Raw genomic sequence first — 25,446 nt, forward strand, 5'->3', positions numbered from 1 at the left:
AACAGGTACAATTAGTTGTTTTCCTTGTCAGGACTTTTGTACTTGAATGCCAACAAGAGAGAGAAATTTGGGTTCTGATGAAACCTCCTAAGCTTCCCTGTCCTCCTACTTAGCTGGTGTTCAAGCTGGATTTGACCTTTTTGAGCTTGTACATATTACTCCACAGACTTTATTTGCTTGTTGCTGCAATTTCTTTTCCCTTTCGGTCTCATTTCAACCCTGGGCTTTTTGTTTTCAAAAGCATCCATTTGAAACATCCTTATTTATTAAATAGAAGTGTGCACCAACCACAAGATTTGACACTCTGGAAAATGGCCTGATTTTGCACTGCCTGATTTGGAAGCAGCCTGCCTCGATTCAGGTACTGACCCAAGTCAAGATTCGGAAATCTGAAGTTCCATGCCTTGTATTAAGTATCATGGGAAATCTTTAAAATGGCTATAACATTTTCTGTTTGTCAGACGTGCATGAAATTTGGAGGCATAATAGCCCTACAGAAAATAGCCCTATTTTTTTGGAAAAATAGTTGCAATAGTTTTTGCACTGCACACATTTATATTTTGATTTTTTGAAATGGGAACTGCTGATTACATTTGTCAAAGAATAAAAACTTCCAGTCAAAACTGGATGACGTTTGACTAGTTGCCCCTCCCAAGGGGGTCAAGCCTGCCAGGTTTCACAGGTGCAGGAGTTTTTGTGGAAAAGCAGCCTGCAAAGTTTCAGAAGGATAGGTGCTGCAATTTATGTGGAAGGGGAATCCTCACATTTGGGGAGTGGTGTGTGAATGACTTACTTCCCCTTCCTTTCTCCGTGTTGTGTGTGTGGGAATTTGTATGGAAATGGTGTATGTTATAGAGGTAGCCCCCAGGCAAGAAAACTGCAAAGTTTCAGAAGGGTTAGACTACAGAGTTAAGATGATTGAAAACCAGTGTAAAGCTTTTTTTCATGGTGAAGTTTGGTGGTGTTAGTAGAATGGCTATTTCACAGTCTTACCCTTCACAAAGCACAGTGCTTACAGAGGCCCTGGAAAAATGCATACTTACTATGATTAGAAGATGGACTTATCAGTTGCTCAATGCCCCTACCCCCAGCCGATGCTTGGAGAAACATCAGTTGCTCAATGCCCCTACCCCCAGCCGATGCTTGGAGAAACATCAGTTGCTCAATGCCCCTACCCCCAGCCGATGCTTGGAGAAACAAACGCAGTTCTTTTTGGAGTCATGCTGTCTGCCTTTCCAAAGCCCAAACTGCAAATGAAGCCTGGTGTAGGGTCCAGCTTTGGTTCTGGTTGGTTCTGAGAGAAATCCTACTTTGCCTTGGGAAGCACCAGAAATGGTCTGAAGGAGCCCGATTCAGCCTGGGTTTTGCCTGAAACAGATGCTCATTTCCTACCATTCAGTGATGGCTCATAAATAGGAACTGGAAAAGCTCCACAAATCTAACTCCTATAAATGCTGGCTACTGCTGCTTCTTTTAAAGTGAAGCTGGATGGGGAGAGGGAGATCGGCCTGCCAAGTCTTTCATGTGGGAAGAAACGTGGCTTCAACATGGACACCTTATTCTTAGGGAGCCTCACTGTGTGCAGTTGAACTTGAATACAGTTCTGGGATGTGTTTTCTCTAACCCAGGGTCCTCCAGCCCAGAGCTGGAGTGGAACTGAGATTTGAGCTAGAGCAACCTTCCCCAACCTGGCATGTTCCAGATGTTTTTGACTGCACTTCTCATAATCCCTGATCATTGGTGATGCTGGCTGGGGCTGGTGGGAGTTGTAGTCTAAAACATCTGGAGTCCACCAGTTCGGGAAGGCTGACCTAGAACTTCCAAGTTCTGCAGGCAGGAAAACAATGCTTTGGGTCCTAATATTTCTACCTAGCCTGCCCAATCCAGAGGCTTTGTGCTGCCTGCCAATAGCGGGGGCTCGTGTTGCACAGCTGTGGTCACTTCACATCTCTAGAGAGCCAGTGTGGTGTCATGAGGTGGGCCAAAGAAGCCTGGAGTCAAGTCCTTACTCAGCTACGAAGATTGTTGGGTTACCATTGGCCAGTGAATGTCTCTCAGTATAACTACCATGTAACCTCGAAGGGTTGTGGTGAGGATAAAATAAGAAGGGCCCACCTATGTCATGCTGAGCACCTGGGAGGAGAAGTGTGGTTCAAAATAACAATAATGAACTAACCCTGCTGCTTTGTTGTATCGTGGGCCGCTGGGCTTACAGATTGCCACTACATGACAGACAAGAATCCTCCCTGACATGCTAGTTTTCTGTGGGAAGGGAACTTCTTCATGGGAAAGCACTTGAACATGCATCGCCACCACCTGAAGTGCCATCCAGGCCAGAAAAAACAATGCAGTTTTGATTCTATAACCTGGACCCACAGCATAGCTCATTTACAAGATTTCTGGCCAGAGGCAGTTTGCAGTGCTTCAGAGGGCTGAATGACATTTCCCCAAATTTCCCCATAGGGCTAAGTGATTTTTTCATTCATATGGAATGATGATATCCTGTGTGACTGGGAGCTCTTAGCTTGGGTTTTCTTGCAGCACTTACAAATTCTCACTTCCTCCTCGAGTGGATCGCAAGCCTCCGCAACCTAAAACAATGCCCAGTGCTTTTCCCTACCCTGACTTGCCGTTGCATCTCAGTTTTGAAGCTATTGGAGAAGGGCGACTGGAAGCTATTGGAGAGGGGCGACTAGAATTAAAGCATATGGTGTTTGTCACACCAGCCTTGCTCTCTGATTAGGGAGCTCTGAGAGAGAAATATGCTGCTGTCATTCATTATTCAGTTGTCCTTTGCCACCTCCTCTGCTTTCTGTCTGCTCTGTGCCAGTTTCTGACCTAAGCAGTGGGCTTAAGTGAAGTGCGTTGGCAAACTTGAATCCTGGGACAGCAGGAGAGGGAGGTACTGCAGCTTGTATTGGCGTTATACTGGCAGATCTGGATTGAGTGCCCATCACTGGAGAAACTGGAATAGCAGGTCCAGTGCATTTCAAAGCTGAGCAGTTTCAGCAGAGCTGCTTTGGGAGTTCAGGAGAGAGGTTCACATCAGGGCTGGCCCTATGTGCTAAACCAGGGGTTGTGCTAGCGGCGTAGGGTTTGGGCCTATTAGCTCTTGATTGGTGGATAATGAGTGGCTAAGAGTGTGAGCTGGAAATCTCCCCGTTCAAATCTCATAGCGACCTTCTTGGGGCCCCAATCTATCCCTTCAGGTTTCTCAGAGGGCCCCTGACTCCACCCCCTTTCCTCCAGCCTCCAATTGTGTAGTAGTTTCCTGGCTTATTTGCAGGTTTATCCATGTCCTCTTGTTTTATCCCCTAAAGAACATCTTCACCAAAATGTGTTGGGCATTTTATCGTTTTATTAACATTTGGGGTGGATGGGTGGGTTAGTACCATTTTGAGGTGCTCCCTCCTTCTTTCTGCTCTCTGCTTTCCTAAGCCTTGTTTCATCCATGGGAACTTGACATAGTGCTAGATGTTGGTAGTCTGCATATACTCCTTGGGTCAAGGATGATTCAGGGAAGGATGAGTAACATGTTGTATTCAGAAACGCGGATGTAAACGGAGTGCTTCAAAGTCCTTTTTAACTGAAGGAAGTTATTATGATTTATTAATGAGGAAATCAAATAGAGATTAAGGGATTTGGCCAAAGTCTCATTAGTTCAGTTTCAAAGATGGATGGAAAGGAAGGTGCGTAACCTTAGTCTAAACCTAGTCCAACCCAAATTAAGGTAATGCCAAAATACGTGTGATTGCCTTTGCAGCCTCTTGTTACCCTGTCCTCTTCTCTTCATTGCCTGCTGACACTGTTCCTGATGTCTCCTCATCCCCTTGTCTAAATTTGGATTGTGAGCACCTTTGAAACAGGAACAGTTTAGGGCAGATAGCGATCTTCTGCTTATGTTGGTTATGAACACTGGAATGCTGCATAAATGATACCAAGGTTCTAGCCTTTCATGATCACAATCCTGTATTTTAAAATGTGCAGGAGTGGTCTGGAAATATTTTAAGGGCAGAACATTTGTTGCTGGGCCCTGTTTCTGTCAAGTTGGTGGGAAAGGGGGTAGCAAAAGTCAAATGTGGTGTGTGGCCTGTGTAATGAACAACAAAGCACAGTCTCTCACTTGTTCGGACAAGCAAACAAACCTGACCTCATCATCAGTATGCTTGACCCACTCTGGCTTATGAGTGCACAGGCCTAGCATCATAGGTCAGCATGAGCAGGCTGCCTTTAAATCAGCCTCTGCCTTCCTTTTCCTCCACCCCATTCTGGAAAATGCTATAGATAAGGCTGCATGGCACCCATTTTGTAGTAGTGAACAGAACCAGTCAGACACTGCTCTTGGGGAGAACATGGCTGATGAGGGCACAGCAACTCCTGTGTCTCATTGGCTGAGTCCCCCCAATCTGATTGTTTCAGATTGCTTCTACTCGTAAGCATTTTTTTTAAAAAAAAATATTTAAAAATTGCGCATGGGGCCTGAGCTTTGCAGTCCAGATGCTTTGCCAGGGGCTGGATCAGGGAGGAGGAGGAGGAGCTGCAACCATAACAGGTAAACAACACCAACAAAGGGCACAGGCATATCGTGGCTTTGTGGGCAGCTGGGGGGGGATTGGATAGAGGGGGGGCTTTGAGGGGGTGGTTGGCTGGCTGGCTAGCAGGTAGGCAGTTTCAGCAGCAACAGGGGAATGGCAGGTGGTTATGGTGGGGCTGCGGGGTGGGAGCCATCGGCGGCACTATGCTGAGGGCACGCTGAAGTCTGGTGGCTGGTCTCCCCTGCGATTCCTTCCTTTGATGAGCTGACAGGTGGAGCATGGCTGAATTCCTTCCTGACTTTCCTGAATTCCCAGGTTCTGGAACTGTTGTGGGCTTGAGTTGTGACACAAGTCAGTTAGTCTGTCGTGTGGGTGTGAGTTGTGACACGAGACGGTTAGTGCGTTGTGTGGGCTTGAATTTTGACATGCGACAGTTAGTCCATTGTGTGGGTTTGAGTTGTGACACAAGTTGGTTAGTCCATTGTGAGGCTTGTTACACTTCCTTAACTCTGTTGTCTCTCCTCCTCCTCTGCCCCCGCAAACTCCAAATTACACAAAAGCATGATCAAGAGCTTGATTTCGGTGAGGGGTTCCATAAGCATATGCAAAACAAGCAGTTCTGCGCTCTTTTTTCAACTTGCATAATTTATTTTGGTTACAGTTTTGAATTGCAGTTGAGTCGCAAGGCCTCTACATTCCTATACATTTCCTGGACCCTGCCTATGTATTTTCAAACATACCTCCAAAATCACTATACTAAGATTCTCAGGGATCTGTTCCAGCTGCCTTGCACTGCATGTCAGGTTCTGCACAAGATCTCCATGCACAGAAATGTGGATGTACAAGCTTGATCACCTTGTAGAGGTCAAATAACATTTCAGTCAGCCAGCTCCTTAAAAGTGATGTCAGAAATGGTCTTTAGGTATACGTGGAATCTTTAGCCTGGGCTTTAGGTCTCAAAGCCCTGTGTTATATAGACTATTGTCAACCCTAAAAAAATACATAGCAAATTTGCTGTCAACAAATGAAGTGAAGTTAAATATAGGCAAACGAGTTGTTCTCTGAGTAGTTTACAAACAATTAAAATATTAAAATACAGCCTAGAACAATAAAAACAATTAAAGGCACAATTATAAAACATGTTTTTAAACGGAGAGACCCTGACTAAAAAATAAAAGGTTATTTAAAAGACCTAGGTGAATAAAAAGGGTTTTTCCTGGTGCAGAAAAAGATCATAAAGATAGTGGCAGCTGAGTCACTCTAGAAAGGCTGTTCCAAAACTGGGGTGCCATCACTAAATAGGCCCTCTCCAAAGCAGACACCTGTCTCACCTCATTTGGCAAGGCCTGTGAAGAAGGTCTTAAGGTTTGGGTAGGTAGGTACGGGAGAAGGTGGGCTTTCCAGCAATCTGGTCCCAAACTGTTTAAGGCTTAAAACCAGCACTTTAAAAGCCCAGAAAGGACTAGGAGCCAATGCTGCTGACGAAACACAGGAGTAATGTGGTGAAAATACCCTGTTCTTGATTTAGAAATGATCTAGAAATGATCCCTAATGCTTAAGCTGAGAAAAATAGTCCTCCTAATTTCTCCTCACAAGTATTCTGTGATGTAAGTAGGAGCTCAGCATATGTTTATAGCCCCAATTGCATTACAGAGTCTAGAATATGATGTTTAATCATTTTGTGAAGTGCTGAGAGAGCTTTGACTATTAGATGGTATAGAAATTAATGAATAAATAAAATAAAAATGTTTTTGGAAATGGGGGCCCGCCATTGCTTCTTGTCCCAGAATTCCAGGCATAACCTATCAGGAACTTAGTCAGTCTCAGATCTCCATCTTGAGATTGGCTCTAAAATACAGACCTCATGGCTACAACATCTGCCCTTATTTGGGATCTTTTGGTGCATATACCATTTCCCACTAGTTTCAACCTTTCATACACACAAATTAATGTTACAATTCTAAACTGTGTACAGGACCCTCCCCCAAATGCACAAATTGTATGAAGCATGCCAGATTCTCTGGATTGATTCAGTTTTTATAATTTGTGATTATTGAACTCAAGTGTGTAATTTTGAAACCTCTGCACATACATTAGTGCCATTTTATGAATGGAGTAACTGAGGCCAAGTGCTGATGACACAACCAAAGCCATCCTAATGAATCTGTGGCTGAGCTTGGATTTGACCTCTAGTCTGGTAGGGTCTGTGTACAGACTCTGTCCTCTCAAGCATCACAGTTGTCTAGACCACACTGCTTGACTATTGGCCAAACGTGTTGATGGGCAGGCACCCTTTTTCCTATGAAACAAGAAGCAAGGAGTGGCAGACAATGGTATGTTGACAATGGCTGCTGCGTGCTGTTTAATTCCCTTCTCATGGTGGCTGGTACCAGGAGCTTAGGGTGGAGCAGCTGGTGTATTGACTGTTGTCATAACTATCTGTGGGGGTGGTGACTGGGAGTTTCCCCTGATCCAAAGGAGTTGCAGGCCATCGCTAGACCTAAGGTTTATCCCTGGATTGTCCAGGGATCAAACCTGTTCACCTAGGTTCCACACAGGGGATCCAGTGCTCAGGCAGGGGCGAACCCTGGATGATGCCAGAATAAACCTTAGGTCTAGCTGTGGCCGCAGTGTGCTGTCTGGTAATGGCTGTCTTTGTAAAAACCTACTATTGTTCCCCATAGGAACACTTTCAGAGCCTGAAATGTGTGATTTTGGAGGTACTTGTTTTGTTGATGTCAAGTAATGTGGAATGGGTTGGAGATGGGCACAGTTGAGAGAAGCTAACATGTGAGGATGAGTAATCTAAGATCAACTCCATCTGCACCTGAGGAACCAGGCCAAAGTCAGAAGCTTTACAGAACCACGTAGAACCTATTGGCTTCTTGGTTCACCTGATTTCTGCTGTTGCAATGGCTGCAATAACACCCCCAGGACAAGTGCAGTGGTGATGCAACAGCTTAGCCAAGAACAAGATGGCTGCTCCCTCCTGAAAAGCAGCAACAGCGTAGTGGTGCAGAATAAGGCAATTCGGTCCTGCTGCTAGTGGAGATGACGATGATGATAATGATAATAAATTTATTTCTTACCCGCCTCTCCGTTTGGATCGAGGCGGGGAACAACAATAAGTATAAATACATAAAATTGATTAAAAACATAGTACACATTATTAAAACATCCTAAAAATATCTTAAAATTCCACTGGGCAGGCCTGCCGGAAGAGATCAGTCTTAATAGCTTTCTTAAATGCTAAAAGGCTTTTAAGTTGACGAGTCTCCTCCGGCAGGCCGTTCCACAGTCTGGGAGCAGTAAAAGAGAAGGTCCTCTGGGTAATACTTGTCAGCCTAATTCTGGCTGACTGAGGTAGGTTCTTCCCTGAAGACCTGAGTGTGCAGGGTGGATTGTACGGGAGAAGGCGACCCCGCAGGTAGCCTGGACCCAAACCATGTAGGGCTTTAAAGGTAATAACCAACACTTTATCCTTCGCCCAGAAACTAATTAGCAGCCAGTGAAGAGGTTTTAAAACTGGTGTAATGTGGTCCCCCCCAGGTGTACCAGTGAACAACCTGACTGCCATATTTTGAACTAATTGAAGTTTCCAGACTAGGCACAAAGTTAGTCCTATATAGAGTACATTGCAGAAGTCGAGTAATAATGATAATTACTACTAGTACTGTTCTATTACTGTTGCTATGATATTGCATCTTTATTCACCCTTCTTCCAAGTAGCTCAGGGTGGTGTTCATGGTCCCGCCTAATTTATTCTCTCAACAACCTTATTTATTTATTTTATTTATTTATTTATTACATTTTTATACCGCCCAATAGCCGAAGCTCTCTGGGCGGTTCACAAAAGACCTTATGAAGTAGGTAGGTTAAGATGAAAGATGATGACTGCCCCAAGGTCATCCAGTGCGCTTCATGGCCGAGCAGGGACTTGAATCCAGGTCTCCATGGCATTATTCCAACATTCTCGTACAGACTTCCAACAACCTGCTACCCTCCAGATGTGTTGGACTACAACTCCCATCACCCAGACCGCACATGACCATGTAGGCTGAGGATAATGGGGAGCTGTAGTACAACAATTTTAGGATACTTTTAGTATGCTTTTAGGATGTTTTTAACAGTGTATACTATGGTTTTAATTAGTATTTTATGTATTTTATGCTTGCTGCTGTTCCCCGCCTCGATCCAATCAGAGGCGGGTAAGAAATAAATTATAATTGTTGTTGTTGTTGTTATTATTATTATTGCATGTGGAGGGTGCCAAGTTGGGGGAGGCTTCTCTAGCGTATCACATTGGCTCTCGAATTGGGAACTACTGGTTCCCATCTTGAGATCCCTAGCACCTTACATGCAGTACATGACGACAGTATTACTGGGTCAGGCTAATTGTTCATCCAGACTAATATTCTCTAATAGTAGCCAAATCCTGATAGTTCAGGAAGTTTTAACAGTGCTCTGTTAAAGAGCAGCACTGTATTTCTTGTAAGGATGTTTGGGCGCAATTAAATTCCACCAAGATCCAGGAGGTCATGATAACACTGGTTAGGTCCAGAAGTTGGTGATTTTTCCAACAAACACAAACATTCTCCTTTTTATTTTAATTTTTTTGATGCCATTCTTCAACAGAGATTCCAGAGGAAATTACATAAAGACTGGGTTGTTGTTGGTTTATAAAATGTTGGCTGGAAGTTCATAAGCATCTTTTTTTAAAAAATCTTTTTATTTGCAACACAACAGTAACAACATCAGACAAACAACGTCTTAATAAATATGATGGTCCTGCTTTATATGATTCAATATTGAATTTCTGTAAGATGTTGCTGGCAATTGCTGCATCTGCTCATGGAGAATTTACAGGTTGGTTTATACACTGCGTGATAAACAACTTCAATACATGCACCATGTATATTGCTGAACCTATATAAATATAACTAGAAGCATGCAGCCAAAGATTTGGGCATTGATTTCAAATCAGCATGTGACATTCACCCTTCCTTACCTTTGCAATTCCTGGCAGTATGTAGCTCTCCTTTATGCCTCTTCCAATTTGTTTGTCTTCTCTTAGATTCTACCCTTGGCCTTCTCCTCTTCCTCTCATTTTTCTGGACCACTCACTCTTTCAACCCTTTCTTTCTTTCTTTCTTTCTTTCTTTCTTTCTTTCTTTCTTTCTTTCTTTCTTTCTCCTGTTCTCCTCCACTCCCTTTCCTTGGGCCCTTCTGCCTACCTGAATCTTCAGCATCTTAGGCAATAGTAGCGAGAGACCCTTCTGCTTGACTCTCTGTCACAAATCGAGGAAGCTCAGCCAGTCTTTGCCAGGAGCTTAAAAATAGCACCATAGAAGATCATCATTCTCACCCACTCGCTCACCCCGTTTGAAAAACTGCTGTGTTTCTTGAGTGATCTTTAACATTCTGTTCTATGAAAGATTAAGCACCTGTTCTCTTTTAACTTCCTCCTTCCCTGCCCTGTTGTGAGTTCATGTGCACCTCCGTCTCTTCACAGAAGGGAGAGACTTTAATGCCTGCTGTCTTTCTCTCTCTCCTTCCTCTCTAGATTGGAGACCTGCCGTGATGCTGGGTGTGGTAGACTGTGCTGAGAGTTCCAATCAGAAAATATGTACAGAATTTGGAATCGCTGGCTACCCAACTTTGAAGGTAAAATTTCCCTTAGGATAGGTGAGGGCAAGTCTGGGGATGACGATGCAGGGCCTAGTTCACCTTGACCTTCTGTTCCAATTGGAATTGGCCTGTAATGCCATGCGCCTTAGAGGGCATGTGTTTCCTGATTAGTAGCTCTGTGGCAGCCATCTCCAACCTGGTGGGCTTCTGCTGTTTTGGACTACAACTGCCAACTTTTCTGACCATTAGCCATGCTGGCTGGGGCTGATGGGACTTGTACTCCAGGTTGGGAAAGGCAGTTCTGTGGTTTTGGTCTGCAAACTGTGTGAAGCTTTGGTGGGTATGCGTGTCACCCTGAGAGTACAGCCCCTGGTGGATCCCTGCAAGGGAATGTTTTTCATCCCTGAGGAGGGACAGTAGATTGAGGTGATTTTGAGAGGGAGGGAAAGGAAAAAGATCTATCCAGAGAGGAGAAGGCTTAGTTAAGGAGACAACTTCGGCCTTTAGATGTGGTTCATCCCACCCATCACCTCTTCCTTGAAGAAGTTGCCTGCTTTATGACTGCAGCATTTATTTATTTATTTATTTATTTATTTATTTATTTTATTACATTTCTATACCGCCCAATAGCTGAAGCTTTCTGGGCGGTTCACAAAAATTAAAACCACAATAAAACAACCAACAGGTTAAAAGCACAAATACAAAATACAGTATAAAAAGCACAACCAGGATAAAACCAAGCAGCAAAATTGATAGAAGATTAAAATACAGAGTTAGAACAGTAAAATTTAAATTTAAGTTAAAATTAAGTGTTAAAATACTGAGAGAATAAAAAGGTCTTCAGCTGGCGACGAAAGCAGTACAGTGTAGGTGCCAGGCGGACCTCTCTGGGGAGCTCATTCCACAACCGGGGGGCCACAGCGGAGAAAGCCCTCCTCCTAGTAGCCACCTGCCTCACTTCCTTTGGCAGGGGCTCACGGAGAAGGGCCCCTGTAGATGATCTTAAGGTCCGGGCAGGTACATATGGGAGGAGGCGTTCCTTCAAATAACCTGGCCCCAAGCCGTTTAGGGCTTTAAATGTCAATACCAGCACTTTGAATCAGGCCTGGACCTGGACTGGCAGCCAGTGAAGTTGTAAAAGGACTGGCGTAATGTGATCTCGCCGGCAGCAGTACTTTACTGCAGCAGTAAAACTAGGAGGGAGGCAGGCCTAGCTGCTCCCCATTTTCCTTCCTATTGATTTATTCTGAGAGGAAGTAGGAAGAGAAGGGCCCCATTAAAAAAGAAAATAGCAGCTGCTGCCCAGTGATTTCTCAGCATTGGGGCTGGAGCGTGGATTATAAAGTGCATCCCCCCCCCCCCCGCGTGCTGCCAAGCCATAGCTCTAAGTGGCAGTTTTGCTGAGAGATCAGTAGCAGGCTACCCTAGGCTCACTTGGGGGTAGGGGGCAGAGATGCAGGAAGCTTCATTTGCAGTTCCTCTTGTTCACTGGGGGCTGTGGGAGCTTGGACCTCTGCCCCCAAGGTCTGGAGCTAATGGTGCTTTGTTTAAAAGCAGAAGTGGATGTTTTTGATGTTCTTGCAGCTGTGAGAGGGAAAGAAATAGGGAGCATCTGAGCCTGGGCCTTATATAGGCTTCTTCACATAGCCAAAAGCGTCTGAACCAGGCCTTTATGCATTCTATGTGAAGTGGTTTAACCTGAGTTGTCTGTTTAAACACAATTTTGCTTGATAATAATTTCACTCTGCTTGGTGGAGTGGAAGCTTGTGTTAGACCACTTCTCATCTATCTCATCTTGGTAATGGGCCCAAGATCCGTACTTCTCTCATAGCGAGGACTGATGCGGGAAAGAGGGATAAATGTGTGTTGCTGCAGGAACTATCCCTAAAATTCCTAACAGCTGCCACCCTCTGTTAATCCTGGCTCCTACACCGGATGATGTTTCTTTAGATAATGGTGCATCTGGAACCTTTTTTAAAATCTGAAAGATATTGTCTTTTTAAGATCTGGCTTTCAAATATGTCCTCAGAAATTACTGTAGATTTTTACTAGCTTGCTTTCCCACATGTACCAGTTTTAGCCATTTGTGGTAAGTTGTAGTAGCTGGAAGGCTGAGGCAGAGGGGAGACAAACTGCCTAACCATCTGGAGATGATTCCTGTTTGCCACAGGGAACTAGGCAAGTAGTTTTTAATGAGCGTTGCATTAAAAGAACAGGCCCTCAGAAGCTGAGAATAACTGTGTTTATTAGAATGTCTGGGTTCAACAGCATTTGACCTAGTTTTTGAAGCATAAGTGGCTCATATGCAAAGAACATAAGAAGAGCTGTGATGGATCAAACCAAGGGTCCACCTAGTTCAGCATTTTGTGGCCAACTAGCTGTCAACCAGGAACCCACAAGCAGGGCATGAGTGCAACAGCACCTTCCCACCCATGTTCCCCAGCAACTTGTGTGCATAGGCATACCGGCTTCTGATACTGGAGGTAGCACATAGCCATCATGACTAGTAGGCATTGATAGCCTTCTCCGGGAATTTGTCTAGCCCCCCTTTAAGCCAACCAACTTGGTGGCCATCACTACATCTTGTGATAGCAAATTCCACACTTTAACTATGTGCTGTATGAAGAAGTACTTCCTTTTATCAGTCTTGAATGTCCTACCAATCAGCTTCATAGGATGACCCTAGGTTCTAGCATTTTGAGGGAGGGAGAAAAATGTCTCCCTAGCCACATTTTCTGCACCTTGCCTAATTTGGTGCACCTCTGTCATGTCTCCCCTTACCCTCCTTTTTTCAAAGTGAAACAATTCCAGCTGTTTTATCTTCACAGGGGAGTTGTTCCAGCCCCTTGATCATTTTAGTTGCCCTTTCTGCATTTTTTCCAGCTCTACAATATATTTGTTTAGGTGCAGTGATCAGAACTGTACACAGTATTCTAAGTGTGGTCGCACCATAGATTTGTATAAAGGCAGTATTATATTGGCAGTTTTATTTTCAATTCCCTTCCTAATTATGCTTAACATGGAGTTCTCATTTTCTACAGTTGACATTTTCATCAAGCTACCCACTACAAAGTACTTCTGAAATGTGGATACTCATATGGAACCTTACATTAGGACCTACAGCCTAATAATGCAGCAACAATTGGGGCTGGTTCACATGTGTAAATTGGCTTGTTCTTGTTTTTCTCTGTTCAGCACTTTTTGAAGCCAATACAGTCCCAGAAATGGCTGCTGGCTTTGTAGAGCCTGATTCACTTCCAGTGATTTTTTCAGGGAAACGAGGTGTACGGGGGACACAGCTTGGTTCTGAGCAGAATCATGCTTCCAGGAGGCATCTGGGACCCTGAATCTGCTCCAAAACAAGGCATGTGTTTCCCTGCGTGCCTTGTTTCCTTGCGAAATGGATGCAATTTCAGCAGCAGTGGTAGTGGATAACAGCGGGAGTTTCAAAAATGGGCTTGTGGCAAGGAGGTGCACGTTGTAATTCCATACACAAGTGGGATTGTGTGGCAGGAGCAGTTCTCCTTTTGCATGTATAAACCAGATTTTAATGACCAGTTGAAAGTGCATTTCAAGCATCTCCTTTAAGAAGCAGCTCTGTTATGGCTGGCAGAGCTTCATATCCATTCCTTGGTCCTTCCGCCAAGAGCTAATTGGTTAAATAGTTAAAGTATTTTAATACTAACAAAACCCCAGCCAAAATAAGCACACTGGAAAACTCCTGCAGCTCCTTATTGAGAGGCAGTGGACCTAGGGGACTTGGGAATACTGTGAAATTCTAACCTTGTTTGTTCTAAGGCCTGATTTGTACTTCATGTGGGCCACAGGTGAAGTACGAACATTACCAGTGTGTCCTGTCTATCGTTTTTAAATGCGCTTAACGTGCTGGCCCATTTGTGTTTAGTGTTAAAATGGCAGAGGTGCAACTGCCTGGCATGCGAATGTGACATGAAAATGGGCCGATACATGCGGCATGTGCATTGAAATATGAATGGATGTGCATGGCACATTTACACACATTCATCTCACATACAGTGGGCTGGGGGACAATTGGAGTTGTAGTCCAAAATGGCTAGAGGACACCAGACTGGGCATGAAAAGTCTCAAACTCTTGCCATAACCGTGCCTTGTTTGCTTCTGTCCAGTGCCCTATGTCTGTCCCCATCTCTGTGTTTATTGCCAAGTCCCAGCAGTCGGTTTAGCAACAAACCCAGCTCATTCCTGTGGGAACCTTTAGTATACTGCTGGTTAGAAAAAATGAGGCTTTAGAAAAGCTCAGGACAAGTTTCAAAACCTCAGTAGAAAATGGGTAGTTTTGAATTCAAACATTCCCTGCTCTCATAAGAAAGGAATCTCCCTCAAATAAGTAAGATTTAGCATTTTCCGGATTGGGCAATTTGCTGCCCTCCAGATGTTTTGGGCCTCAACTCTCATGTTCCCTCTCCATTGGCTATCCTGGCTAGGCCTGATGGGAGCTGTAGGCCAAAACATCTGGAGGGCCACAATTTGCCCACCCCTATTTAGATTGTGCTTTTCATCCGTGATCAAAGAACTTCAACCATTGTCTCAGTAATCCTTGCAACATCCCTGTAAAGGAAGCCATATTGCAGGTGGGAGGCTAAGCCTGAGAGAACAGTGTTTTACGTAAAGCCGCCCACTGATTTCATGGCTGCAGTGCAAATTGAGTTGGAGACTTCAGAGCACTGCTCATTGTCATAACTGCAGTGGTAATTTGATGGAGCTGTGATCTACCCCTGATACTTGAATTAGAATCCGTTGAAATGAAGGCCTAATGGTTATGGCAATCCTCCAGGAATCCAGCTTTTATTTCTTCGTGTGCAATACATGCATCCTTGTATGTCCATAGACAAATCGTAGTTTCTCTGTGCCTTAAAGCTCTCCTTCCAAAAAGAGACGTAGGAGGTAGCACTGCTTTCCCTTCTCTGAGTGCTAGATGCTGCTGCAGTAATATGTACAGATAGACAAGGAAATCTCCAGTGCACAGCACAAAATATTGTCTTCAAGGCAGAATCCTAGAATCTCATTTTTTACCTATAGCATCTAATGTAAACCAGTGAGCTTCCAGCCTCATGATGATGGAAAACAGTCTTAAAACTTGCTGGGAATTTCTACCAAGCTTCTAAGTGGAGTTTCAGGGTGGATCTATTTGTTTGTCATTGAAAACATTTGTACACTGCACTTCAGCCAGAAAGGCTCACGGAGAGGCTTACATATCAATACAAATCCTTGCCAGCACAGTTAGAATCTTAGAAGACATGGCATAGAAGGAAAAAGGGAGGGGGAGGGGGAAGGTGAACAAGAAAACTAAGGCACCAGTTCTTATATGATCCCTGTTTACGTGTCCCTAGCACCCACAGGGGATTTGGGGCTGGGACTGTACTGCAGAGGTAGGGGTGGTTTGCCTTTCTCCACATGCTGTTTCCTCTGATTTAAAATCTCCCTTGTCCCCAGATTGTTATTTGCCTTAGAGTCAGACTTCAGGCTTGTGAAATCCACTTTGATTTTCACTACTTTGTTTTGCACTTTTTAGTACAAAAGTGTATGTCTTTCGCACTATTGTCTTAGCCTGGTGCAAAAGACATACATTTTAGCCCTATTCAGGCATTCCTTGTCTGTGCAGATTAAACATGCAAGAAGCGGGGGGGGGGGGGAAGGGAGAATGCTACCCCACCCTCTCACACACTTCCATTAACAGTGGAATATCACAACCCTCCTTCAGTTGCTGTGGCCCTGGATCTGAATCATCCCTCTTTCCCCCTCCCCTTGCAGCTGCTATGAATACTTCTAAAAATACATATGCAGGAGACCCTATTCACAGATCTCCAACGTCACATCTAGTTTGACCTTAACTAAACTTGCACCCCACCTTCTTTCCTTTCCTCTTTTTCACGTCCATTCTGATGTGTGTTACAAACTGATGATGTGGCAGTGCTGTGCTCACCATTTGCTTGCGTTTTGTCTACTTCTACAAACAGATTTTAAGCTAAGCACAGCCCATTAAACAAATACTTTGTGTACCTTTGGACAGGTAGGACGTTCACACCTGGCAGGGAATGCTACAGGCTTTTGCAAGGGATTGCAACAGGTGTAGGCTGACAAAAGTTGGATGTGCCCAGTGAATGGGGGACATGCTCTGATCCTTTTGCCATATAAGCTGAGCAGCAGGGGGAGCAGAATACACAATTATGGCAGAGCTTTCCAAACTGTGTGTCGCGACACGTGCAGTGTGTAGGTGTGTCACGCGAACGTAACGAGAAACCTCTGAGTCTTTGTGAAATAAGCAATACCAACTTGCATGCATTTTTACGCAGCAAAGGCGCCGATTAGTATGGTGCACTAGTATATTCCCCTTCCGTCGTATCCGTGTATGCACACCACGGTCGAGGGATCATACAGGTACTGCGCATGCGCAGTATGCATAATTGGGTCGAAACAGCTGATTCCACGTCACTTCCGGTGACGCGGCTGCACCTGAAATGACGCACTCGAGAAATTCCATGGGTCCAGTTTTTTGATAGAACACCGTCTCAACCGCCGCTCGATCGCAGCTCGACAAAATTGGTTCAGTGTGAAAAGTCTTGGAAATGTATTTATTTATTTATTTATTTATTATTAAATTTATATACCGCCCCATAGCTGAAGCTCCCAGGGCGGTTTACAAAAGTTATTAAAAAGTATACATTTAAAAACAACAGTTTCTTTCCAACCTCTGAGCAGTTCTATGGCTTCTGCTTCGTGTGAATTCTGTGATGTTTCTTAAGGTCTGTGCTGTGAGCAAAGGTCTTTCCGCACTCCAGGCATTCATAGAGCTTCTCCCCTGTGTGAATTTTTTGATCTTGATTAAGGTGGCCACTCTGACCGAAGCTCTTTCAGCACTCTAGGCATTTGTAGGGCTTCTCCCCTGTGTGAGTCCTTTGATGTTTCTTACAATCTGTGCTGCGAGCAAAGCTCTTTCCGCACTCTAGGCATTTGTAGGGCTTCTCACCAGTGTGAGTTCTTTGATGCAGCTTAAGGCTTGTGCTTAAGGCTTGTGCTTGTGTATGTTATTATCTTGCAAATCATATATTTTAAAAAATATAAATGAAAGGTTTTTCTTGAGATATGTTGTGTCCCCATACATTTCGTTATTACAATTTATGTATGTGTCCGTATCTCTTATAAGGGGTTAGTTTAACCTTCGGTTTGCTAGTAAAACTGAATTACTGTGTTGCAAAATGATGCATGTCTAAAAAGTGTGTCACCAACACGAAAAGTTTGAAAAGCTCTGAATTACGGAGGGTGAGTGATAGAAGAGATGCCACTGAGTTGACAGTATTTCCAACAAATGGTAGGAGAGACAGTTCCTGCAGGGCTGGGGATGGGGTGAGGTTTTGTGAGCCTTTTACAGAACATGGAACAAGGCAGCAATCCTAGGCTTAGTTACTTGGGAGTAAGCTGCACTAAATAGAGTGACTTAAGCAAGCACAGGATTGTGCTGCAAATTGTTGTTAATAGCCTTGATTTCATGAATATAAATCCAAGTAATAAACTTCTCTGCAATAGAAGAGAGAGTGAACATAAGGATTATCTTGCTGGATCATAGAATCATAGAATAGCAGAGTTGGAAGCGGCCTACAAGGCCATTGAGTCCAACCCCCTGCTCAATGCCGGAATACACCTTAAAGCATCCTTGACAGATGGCTGCCCAGCTGCCTCTTGAATGCCTCTAGTGTGAGAGAGCCCACCACTTCCCTGAGTAATTGAATCCATTGTCATACTGCTCTAACTGTCAGGAAGTTTTTCCTGATCATAGAATAGCAGAGTTGGAAGGGGCCTACAAGGCCATCGAGTCCAACCCCCTGCTCAATGCAGGAATCCACCCTAAAGCATCCCTGACAGATCCAAAGTCATCTGCCCCAATGTACTTAAGAATATAGGAACAGCCTTACTGGATCAGACCAAGGGTCCATCTAGTCTAGATTCTGTTCACAAGGTGGCCAACCAGCTGCCCATGGGAAATCCACAAGCAGGACATGAATGCAAAAGCTCCCTCCCACCCTTGTTCCCTAGCAACTGATAGTGGAGATAGCACTTGTTAAAGGACATGGAGGATGGGCCATAGCTCAGTGGTAGAGTACATGCTTTGCATGCACAAGGTTCCAGGTTCAATACCCAGCAAGTCCAGATATAGCTATATGGCTCGGGTCCAGGTTATTTGAAAGACCGTATTCTCCCTTATGAGCCTGCCCGTGCTTTAAGATTTTCTGGAGAAGCCCTTCTTTCAGTCCCGCCATCTTCACAGGCGCGCTTGGTGGGAACATGGGAGAGAGCCTTCTCGGTGGCTGCTCCAGTGCTTTGGAACTCTCTTCTCGGGGAAGCTAGACTGGCTCCCTCCTTGATGGACTTTTGGAAGCAGGCTAAAATTGTTTCTTCCAGCAGGCCTTTGGAGAATAATCTGCCCCCCCATGTATGTTAATGACTTACTTTTTTTATATACAGTGTATGTTTTAAACTTTGTAAGGCCGCCTTGAGGCCCAGTATTGGGCAAAAGGCAGGATACAAATAAATATAATAATAATAATAGCAATAACAGTAATAGAGCTGGGAAAGACTCCTATCTGAAACCCCAGAGAGCTGTTGTCAGTCATTGTAGTTATTGAGCTAGATGGACCCATGGTCTGAATCAATATAAGGAAGCTTCCTGTATTTCTAGGATAGGTCTACAGACTTTTGTGTCCAAATGTGACCAACCAGGTGCCACTGGACAGTCACAAACAGGACACAACTGTTACAAGGTAGCTTCTGTGAGCAGTACTGACTCCATTTTGAAACAACCCAAAACCCCACCTACAGACTGAGAGCATTCACACAAGGCCTGGGTCAAGTGACCATTTCCTGATAGACTTCTTCAAATGCATTCCCCAGAGACAAAGGTGGGGGTAAAACTAAGCAGAATATGAATGCTGGATGGCAAGAGTCATACCTGGTCATACACATGCTAATGCAGCCCTGTTGCTGAACTCCAGGCTGCATCAAGTACAGCCATCATCCCAAATCACCCTCTTTTGTTCCCATAGCAAGTAGATCTTTAGATAAGATCAGGGGGGAAAAACAACCCTCAAGTTTGGGGTGGGGAAGAAGCAGGCTAGCGCTCTCTCTCTCTCTTGAACCAGAAACACAGTGCATACTACATATTCCAGCTTGCGAGAGCAAGCTGCCATGGGTGAGTGCTTTGCCTCGCTGTATTCTTTTCCTCTTCACCTAAGACCAGGAGTTGCAACGCTTCCCAGTTCTGGTCTACAGGAAAGGGCTGCAGCCCAAGGAAGGGTATATTGCCTTTAAAGATTCCTACTATTCTTTCCCCTGCTGTCTGTGTGTGTATGCTCTTAAAAGTCTATTTTTCAGTCTTGAAACTGCTTCTAAGCCTCTACTTGCTCAGCTAATTCCCCCAAAACTAGCTTGTGCCTTTGTATTTGTTTCAACCTCAATAAATGTGCCGTTGTGACGTTATCCCCTTCAGTGCTGTAAGTTTCTTGAGTAAGAATCGCCTTACTTAGCCACAGACGTTCTATTGCCAATGTCAAAAGATTCCTTATAAGCGGGTGTAAATCTTATTAGAACGTGTGCAAGTTTGTACACGGGTCTAATGAGAGCACATCACATAACACAACCATCCCCTGTTTACCCCCACCAGTAGTCAGAAAGTTTCTATAAACATGGAAGTTCCATTTAGCTGTTATTTCGAACTGCTGTTGAAGTATGAAGCTGCCTCATATTAGAGGCAAGCCATTGGCCTAGTTAGTCCAGTGTTGACTGGAAGCAGCCACGGTCTAAGGAGGAGGTACCTTTCATAGCCATGAGATCTTCTTGACTAGAGATGTCAGAAATGGCTGTGGACTGTGTAATACAGGGGTGGGCAGAAGGTAGAGCTCCAGATATTCAACTCCCAGAAGCCCCACCCAGCATGACCAATAACCAGGAATGCTGGGAGCTAAAGTCCCAAAACACCTGAAGATGTACTTTCTGCCAACCCTGGTATAATACACCTATTCTCCAAGTTCTTAATAACTCTGCCTCAGCTTCCCAACCCCCAATTCATTGTTGCTGCTTCTGTATTCATTCACAATTCGATATTTGATAGAACTGACTGTAAATCCCCAAATTTAAACAATCATTGCATGTGTTTCCTGGCCATCTGACTTTATTAACAGGCAGTCTGTTGTGTTTGTCTCTACTACAGCAGCTTTGTTGAGCCTCTCCTTTGGCAAGTAGTTTGTAAAGACATCAGACTATATGACGTGTTAGAAGTCATAAACAGTTTGGTGTCCGGTTTTGGTTCACATAATTACCCGTATTTCTTCGATTGTAAGATGCCATCGATTGTAAGACGCACACTAATTTCAGTACCACCAACAGGAAAAAAAACCTAAGACACACCCGCGATTCTAAGACGCACCCCATTTTTAGAGATGTTTATATGGGGAAAAAAGTGCGTCTTAGAATTGAAGAAATACGGTATGGTAAATATATTGTGGCGGACGTCACAGGCCTGTGTGAAACGTTAGCCTCTTGGCAAACAAGAGACTGAAACAATGAAGATAAACAATATTTTGATTCTTTACACTCATGGATGACAGCAATATAGAAGGACTGTAATTGGTGGAGGCAGTATTTTTCCTTATTGCGTGTACTTGGGGAAACCACTAATCATTAAAGACTACTTCAGGAACAGCATCGTTGGGGGATGTATGTTTCCTCAAATGTGCTTTGTTTTAATATTTGACTTGGGGGAAGGAGAGGAGGAAAATTCCCCTTTCAGGAATCCCCATTTTTCTTAATTCTCTGCTGAGCAGTCAAGGGCTGTCGCCAAGCATCTTGTGGGAGAAAAGGAGCCCAGCTACAGAACTCTTTCAGCTCTCTGGCTACTGAGCGTCCTTGTGATTGTGTGCAGCGTTCGGCCTTTGTAGCGGCAAGATCTGTTTGTTCACTGGGACCTTTGCCAGGATGTGGAATCGGTGCCTCACACTGATTTCTTTTCCCCTTCAGCTCTGGGAGTTTGATTCTCTTTCTTTTCTCTTCATTGTTTCCTTTCCATTTGTAACACGCCTAATCAGCGTGTGCCGAGAACCTTCCAGCCTTCACGTTTAAGCTGATAACAACTCAACTCTTACAAAAAAGAACATCCCTCCCCCCTATTTAGAACAGCCTGCATTTTTTAAGGTCTCAAATCACTTGCTGTCCTAGATTTACAGCCCTTGACAAAAGTCCCCCAGCAGGACTGGGACAGAAGTGGGCCTGGCTTGTATCTTAACAGGTCACAAGCCAGAATGGACATCTATTTAGCACTGGTCTGCATAACTTGTGACCACCAAGCCAAGGCAGCCCATGAGCCATGTTGGGTTAATAACTTGGCGGTTTCCTGAGCCCCTGGTGGACTTGATAGGTTAAGCAGGTCTGTCTTAAAAATAAGAATACAGCCATAGATTGCCTTGCCCTGTCGTGCTACTCTTTGTCTCATCACCATCCCTTCTCCCACCCACCAAAGCAAACTGTATTCCTAATGTATGAATGAATGTATGTATGTCTTTTTTAAAAAAATTATTCATTTGTTTGCCAACTTAACAAAATTCTCTGGGTGTTTCAACTGCAGATAGAAGGGGAGTGTGGGCAATAGGGTGGATCACAGTTGGCAAACAGCAGTTTTATCCTTTTTGCTTTGTTTTTTCAAATAACATCTCATTTGGTGTTTTAAAACCAATATATATGATCATCTCCAGTGGTTTATAGAAATTTCAATCTTAGTAGGCAGTCTCTCCATCAGCCCGTATCCCCACTCACCTGCCTATCGCTTGGCAGATACAAAGAATAACACCATAATTCAGGTGAGGCATCTGCTACAATATGCCGTGATTATCAAAAGGAAGCTAAGATAGGGGGAAAGAGCAACAGAATGATACAGGCTGGACAAAATGAAGAGCAGCTCAATTTGTTAGTCTTCATGGAAATGTTCGAGATTGACTACATCCTGTCTCCCAGCTTCTGATCTGCTAGAGGGATGGATATGATCTCTGGGTGGCAGCTGGGCAATTGTATTGCGTCAGCAGCTGGATGACTACCCGATATACTTTTGTAGCTGATTTAACAAAGAGTTATCTTTAAAAGTAGAATCTAACTTTATGGGTTATTTCCTTCCAGTTTTTCAAGGCATTCTCCAAGAAACCTGAGGATGGCATCAGACTCCACCGTATGTATACAGATGTTAATATCTACCTAAGCTAGAACTGTTGTTTGACTTACCAAACTGGGTGTATCTAGAGAGAACTGTAGTCCTCTCCCCATCCTCCACCCATATGAAGGAGGAATTATATGGCCATGGTCATCAAAGCTGTAGGTGGTCCTCCATAAAAGGTTGCCACAATGGCTGCTCATTTCTCACACACACGTTTGTGATGTTTCTCGATTCAGTCAATAATTCAGATCTCAGCCTGCCCTTCTCACAATCAGAAGCATGAGACCAATTTCCACTCTCGCCTTTGGGTGGTCATGCTTGTGTACAAAAAAATAAGCAAAGTTAAGAGGGATCATAGGGATATTTTTTCTGGTCCTGATAAACTTGCTAAGAGGAATTGGGTTGAACGTGGATTATTTACAAAAGTACATATGTATGTGTCTTGAAAAGTATCTACATATCAAAGGCAGTGATTTTTCTGTTATTGGGAAAAACTGATGGGCAATAAGTCATAGTGACCCGGTTCATGACTTGTAGCTCATGTGTTGTTCTTGGGTTGTTTCTCCCCTAACAACCCGCAGTTTCACATTTGGACATCATGGATACCAACCCAGGGACAAAGCAGTTTAGCTCAGTGGGAGGAAGTTGTTCACGATTATCCAGGCTTTACACAAAGCCTGGGCAGCCATCATGTGTGAAGTGGACTAATATATTCAGATCTTCAAGCCCTGCAGAATTGCGAGCATTTTGTTGGTTCTATTCCTGTACCCAGGTGATATGCATTTATAAAACATTTCTCACCACCCCAGGGTTGCAGAGAGCCATGCAGCCTCCCCTGTTGTTTTTCTGGAAGTCCTTGTACTGGTGTGTAAAACTGTTTATGCAGCTTGGGGGTAAAAACATCACTAAATCCAGTATCTGGGTACACTCCCCTGACAAAGCCCAATAGACAGTCACGACTTCCACTTTAATTGAAGGGAGGATCAAACAATTATTTTTCTTTACTTAATTTATCCCGTTCCAGTGCAGTGTTTCGGTATTGCAAAGCTTAAGCGGATTGCAAAGAGAATCTCCAGAATGACTCACGGCCCCTGTAGAGGGAATCCCCATTCGGGAAGGAGAGATCTAAGGTTGCACTTTGGAGAAGAGATAAAATCAGTCTGTCATGAGGCACATGGGAATTAAGTTGGGAGAGGTTCCCTGGCTGGATTTAGTGATGTGTTTATGTAGCCTGACGCAATATTTTTCTTGTCGCTAGGCAGGACTTATTTTGCCCTTAGATATTCAAATGTGGATTCCCCACCCAGACCCTGAGGAGATGGTCATGGTGAAGGGCTTTCTGCAAATCACGTGCTGTGACCAAAGAGCTGCTGCTGGAAGACGAGTTTAGCTGGTGTTTCCTCCAGCCTCCCCTCCTGCTCCCCCCCCCCCCCCGCGAAATACCCTGAGTGGAAACTCTGAAAACAGCAGCTAGAGGGAAAAGCCGCTCAGTTCCTGCCCTTCCGCTCAGTGCTTGGAGCAAACGTTCAATAGAGCAAGGGTGTTGAGGTGGATGGGGTAACCCATTATAAACTCTGGAACATTGATTTGGTTGGTAACACAGATCTTCATGTGTACCTCCTGTACACCAGGGGTGCAGAATTTTAGGCCCAGGGGCCAAGTCTGCCCCGCCTGGGGTCCCAGTCTAGCCCTCCAGGTTTCCCCAGGAGGACACACACTTTTCCCTCAGCCCCAAGCCTTTCCCCATTCACCAGTTGCTTGGTGGTTTCCCCCAACCTTTGTGCAGATTTCCCCCCCATTCTAAAATGCCTCTCCTAAAGCTTGGTTAATGTCAGCAGGAGCTTTAAGCTAAAATATGCTGGCATTTTTGGCCCACCCCTTTGCTTTCGGCCATGGCCACCACTGGAATGCAACCCCTGGAAGCTTCTCTGAAATGGCATGTGGCCCTTGAGCTGAAAAAGGTTCGGCACCCCTTGCTCTATGCACACACCTGCTGAACAGGTCATTGGCACAGGTTTGAACAAGGGTGTAAAAGGTAGAGGCAAACAGGCAAAATGTTTGAGAAACACTGCCTCTTAATGATCCCCAGTAATTCGATATGGTAGAAGCTACTGTTGGTAAATGGTGTCTTCGCTAGCACAGAGCAGCTGTTCGCGCGCAGGTAGAGGGCCATGATGGCTTGTGCTGGCCTGGGATTTAATTTTGATATGCATTCTGTCCTGCACAGATCACGGGGATGACATTCAGACCCTGAGAGACTCCATCATCACCTCAGTAGAGAGGCATGAAGATGTGTGGCCTCCTGCCTGCCCACCTCTGGAACCAATCAGGTAACTTTGGTACATGCCACTTTGGTACATGCTAGGGAGAAGGTGTTTCCATGTATTTAGTCACTATTGTAACTTGCTTTACATAAAGCACTTTACAAAATTGTTCTCGTTTTTGTTTTTACACATCCAAGACAGCTAACAGTATGAGTCAAATTGGATCCATGCTTTGATCTCTGCAGGGACAGTTGGTTGCGTGCCTCCTTTGAGTATGTCACTCCATCATCACCATAATACCTAGCATTTATGTCGCATTTTAGAGTGTTCGCATACATTATCTCAGTAATGATTACAGCAATCCTGTAAGGAAGGTCAATGTTGTCATTCCCATATTGCAGAACAAAATCAAGTCAGGTCCCTGCCCCAAAGGAACTTACAATCTAAAGTCAGTAGTAAGGAAGACAATAGAGAGAGGGGAAGGGCTGAGACCAAGGTAGCAAGAGATAAATGTGAGCAAATGCAATTTAACATATTATTAAGCATGTACAATAATGCTGAGCTGTGGCTCCTTATATACCTTAAGGGTACTACTGTGATTAAAAATAATAACACGGGAATTTGTCCTTGCTGGGTTAGCCGCTCTTGGTTTCAATTGCAGATCTACAAAATAGGAATAATGCTTCTCTCTCTCTCTGGGCTTTGCCCAGATTAAGCAACATCAAGATTGTAATGCAATTTATATGTTCAAGGTATGCCATGGATTATTACAGTAATTGCTGTTCTTGAT

General features: G+C 44.3%; 1 protein-coding gene across 1 annotated transcript in view; it reads left to right on the forward strand.

The window, feature by feature from the left end:
• QSOX1 (quiescin sulfhydryl oxidase 1) overlaps positions 1 to 25,446 on the forward strand; it is a 75,956-nt gene that overhangs the window by 13,632 nt on the left and 36,878 nt on the right. The window contains exons 2-4 of the mRNA XM_063130606.1: positions 10,099 to 10,199; positions 22,359 to 22,407; positions 24,620 to 24,722. Coding sequence (XP_062986676.1) covers positions 10,099 to 10,199; positions 22,359 to 22,407; positions 24,620 to 24,722 — 253 coding nt within the window. The remainder of the gene's footprint in view (positions 1 to 10,098; positions 10,200 to 22,358; positions 22,408 to 24,619; positions 24,723 to 25,446) is intronic.

Source organism: Elgaria multicarinata, chromosome 1, assembly GCF_023053635.1.
Source record: "Elgaria multicarinata webbii isolate HBS135686 ecotype San Diego chromosome 1, rElgMul1.1.pri, whole genome shotgun sequence".
Lineage (NCBI taxonomy): Eukaryota > Metazoa > Chordata > Lepidosauria > Squamata > Anguidae > Elgaria > Elgaria multicarinata.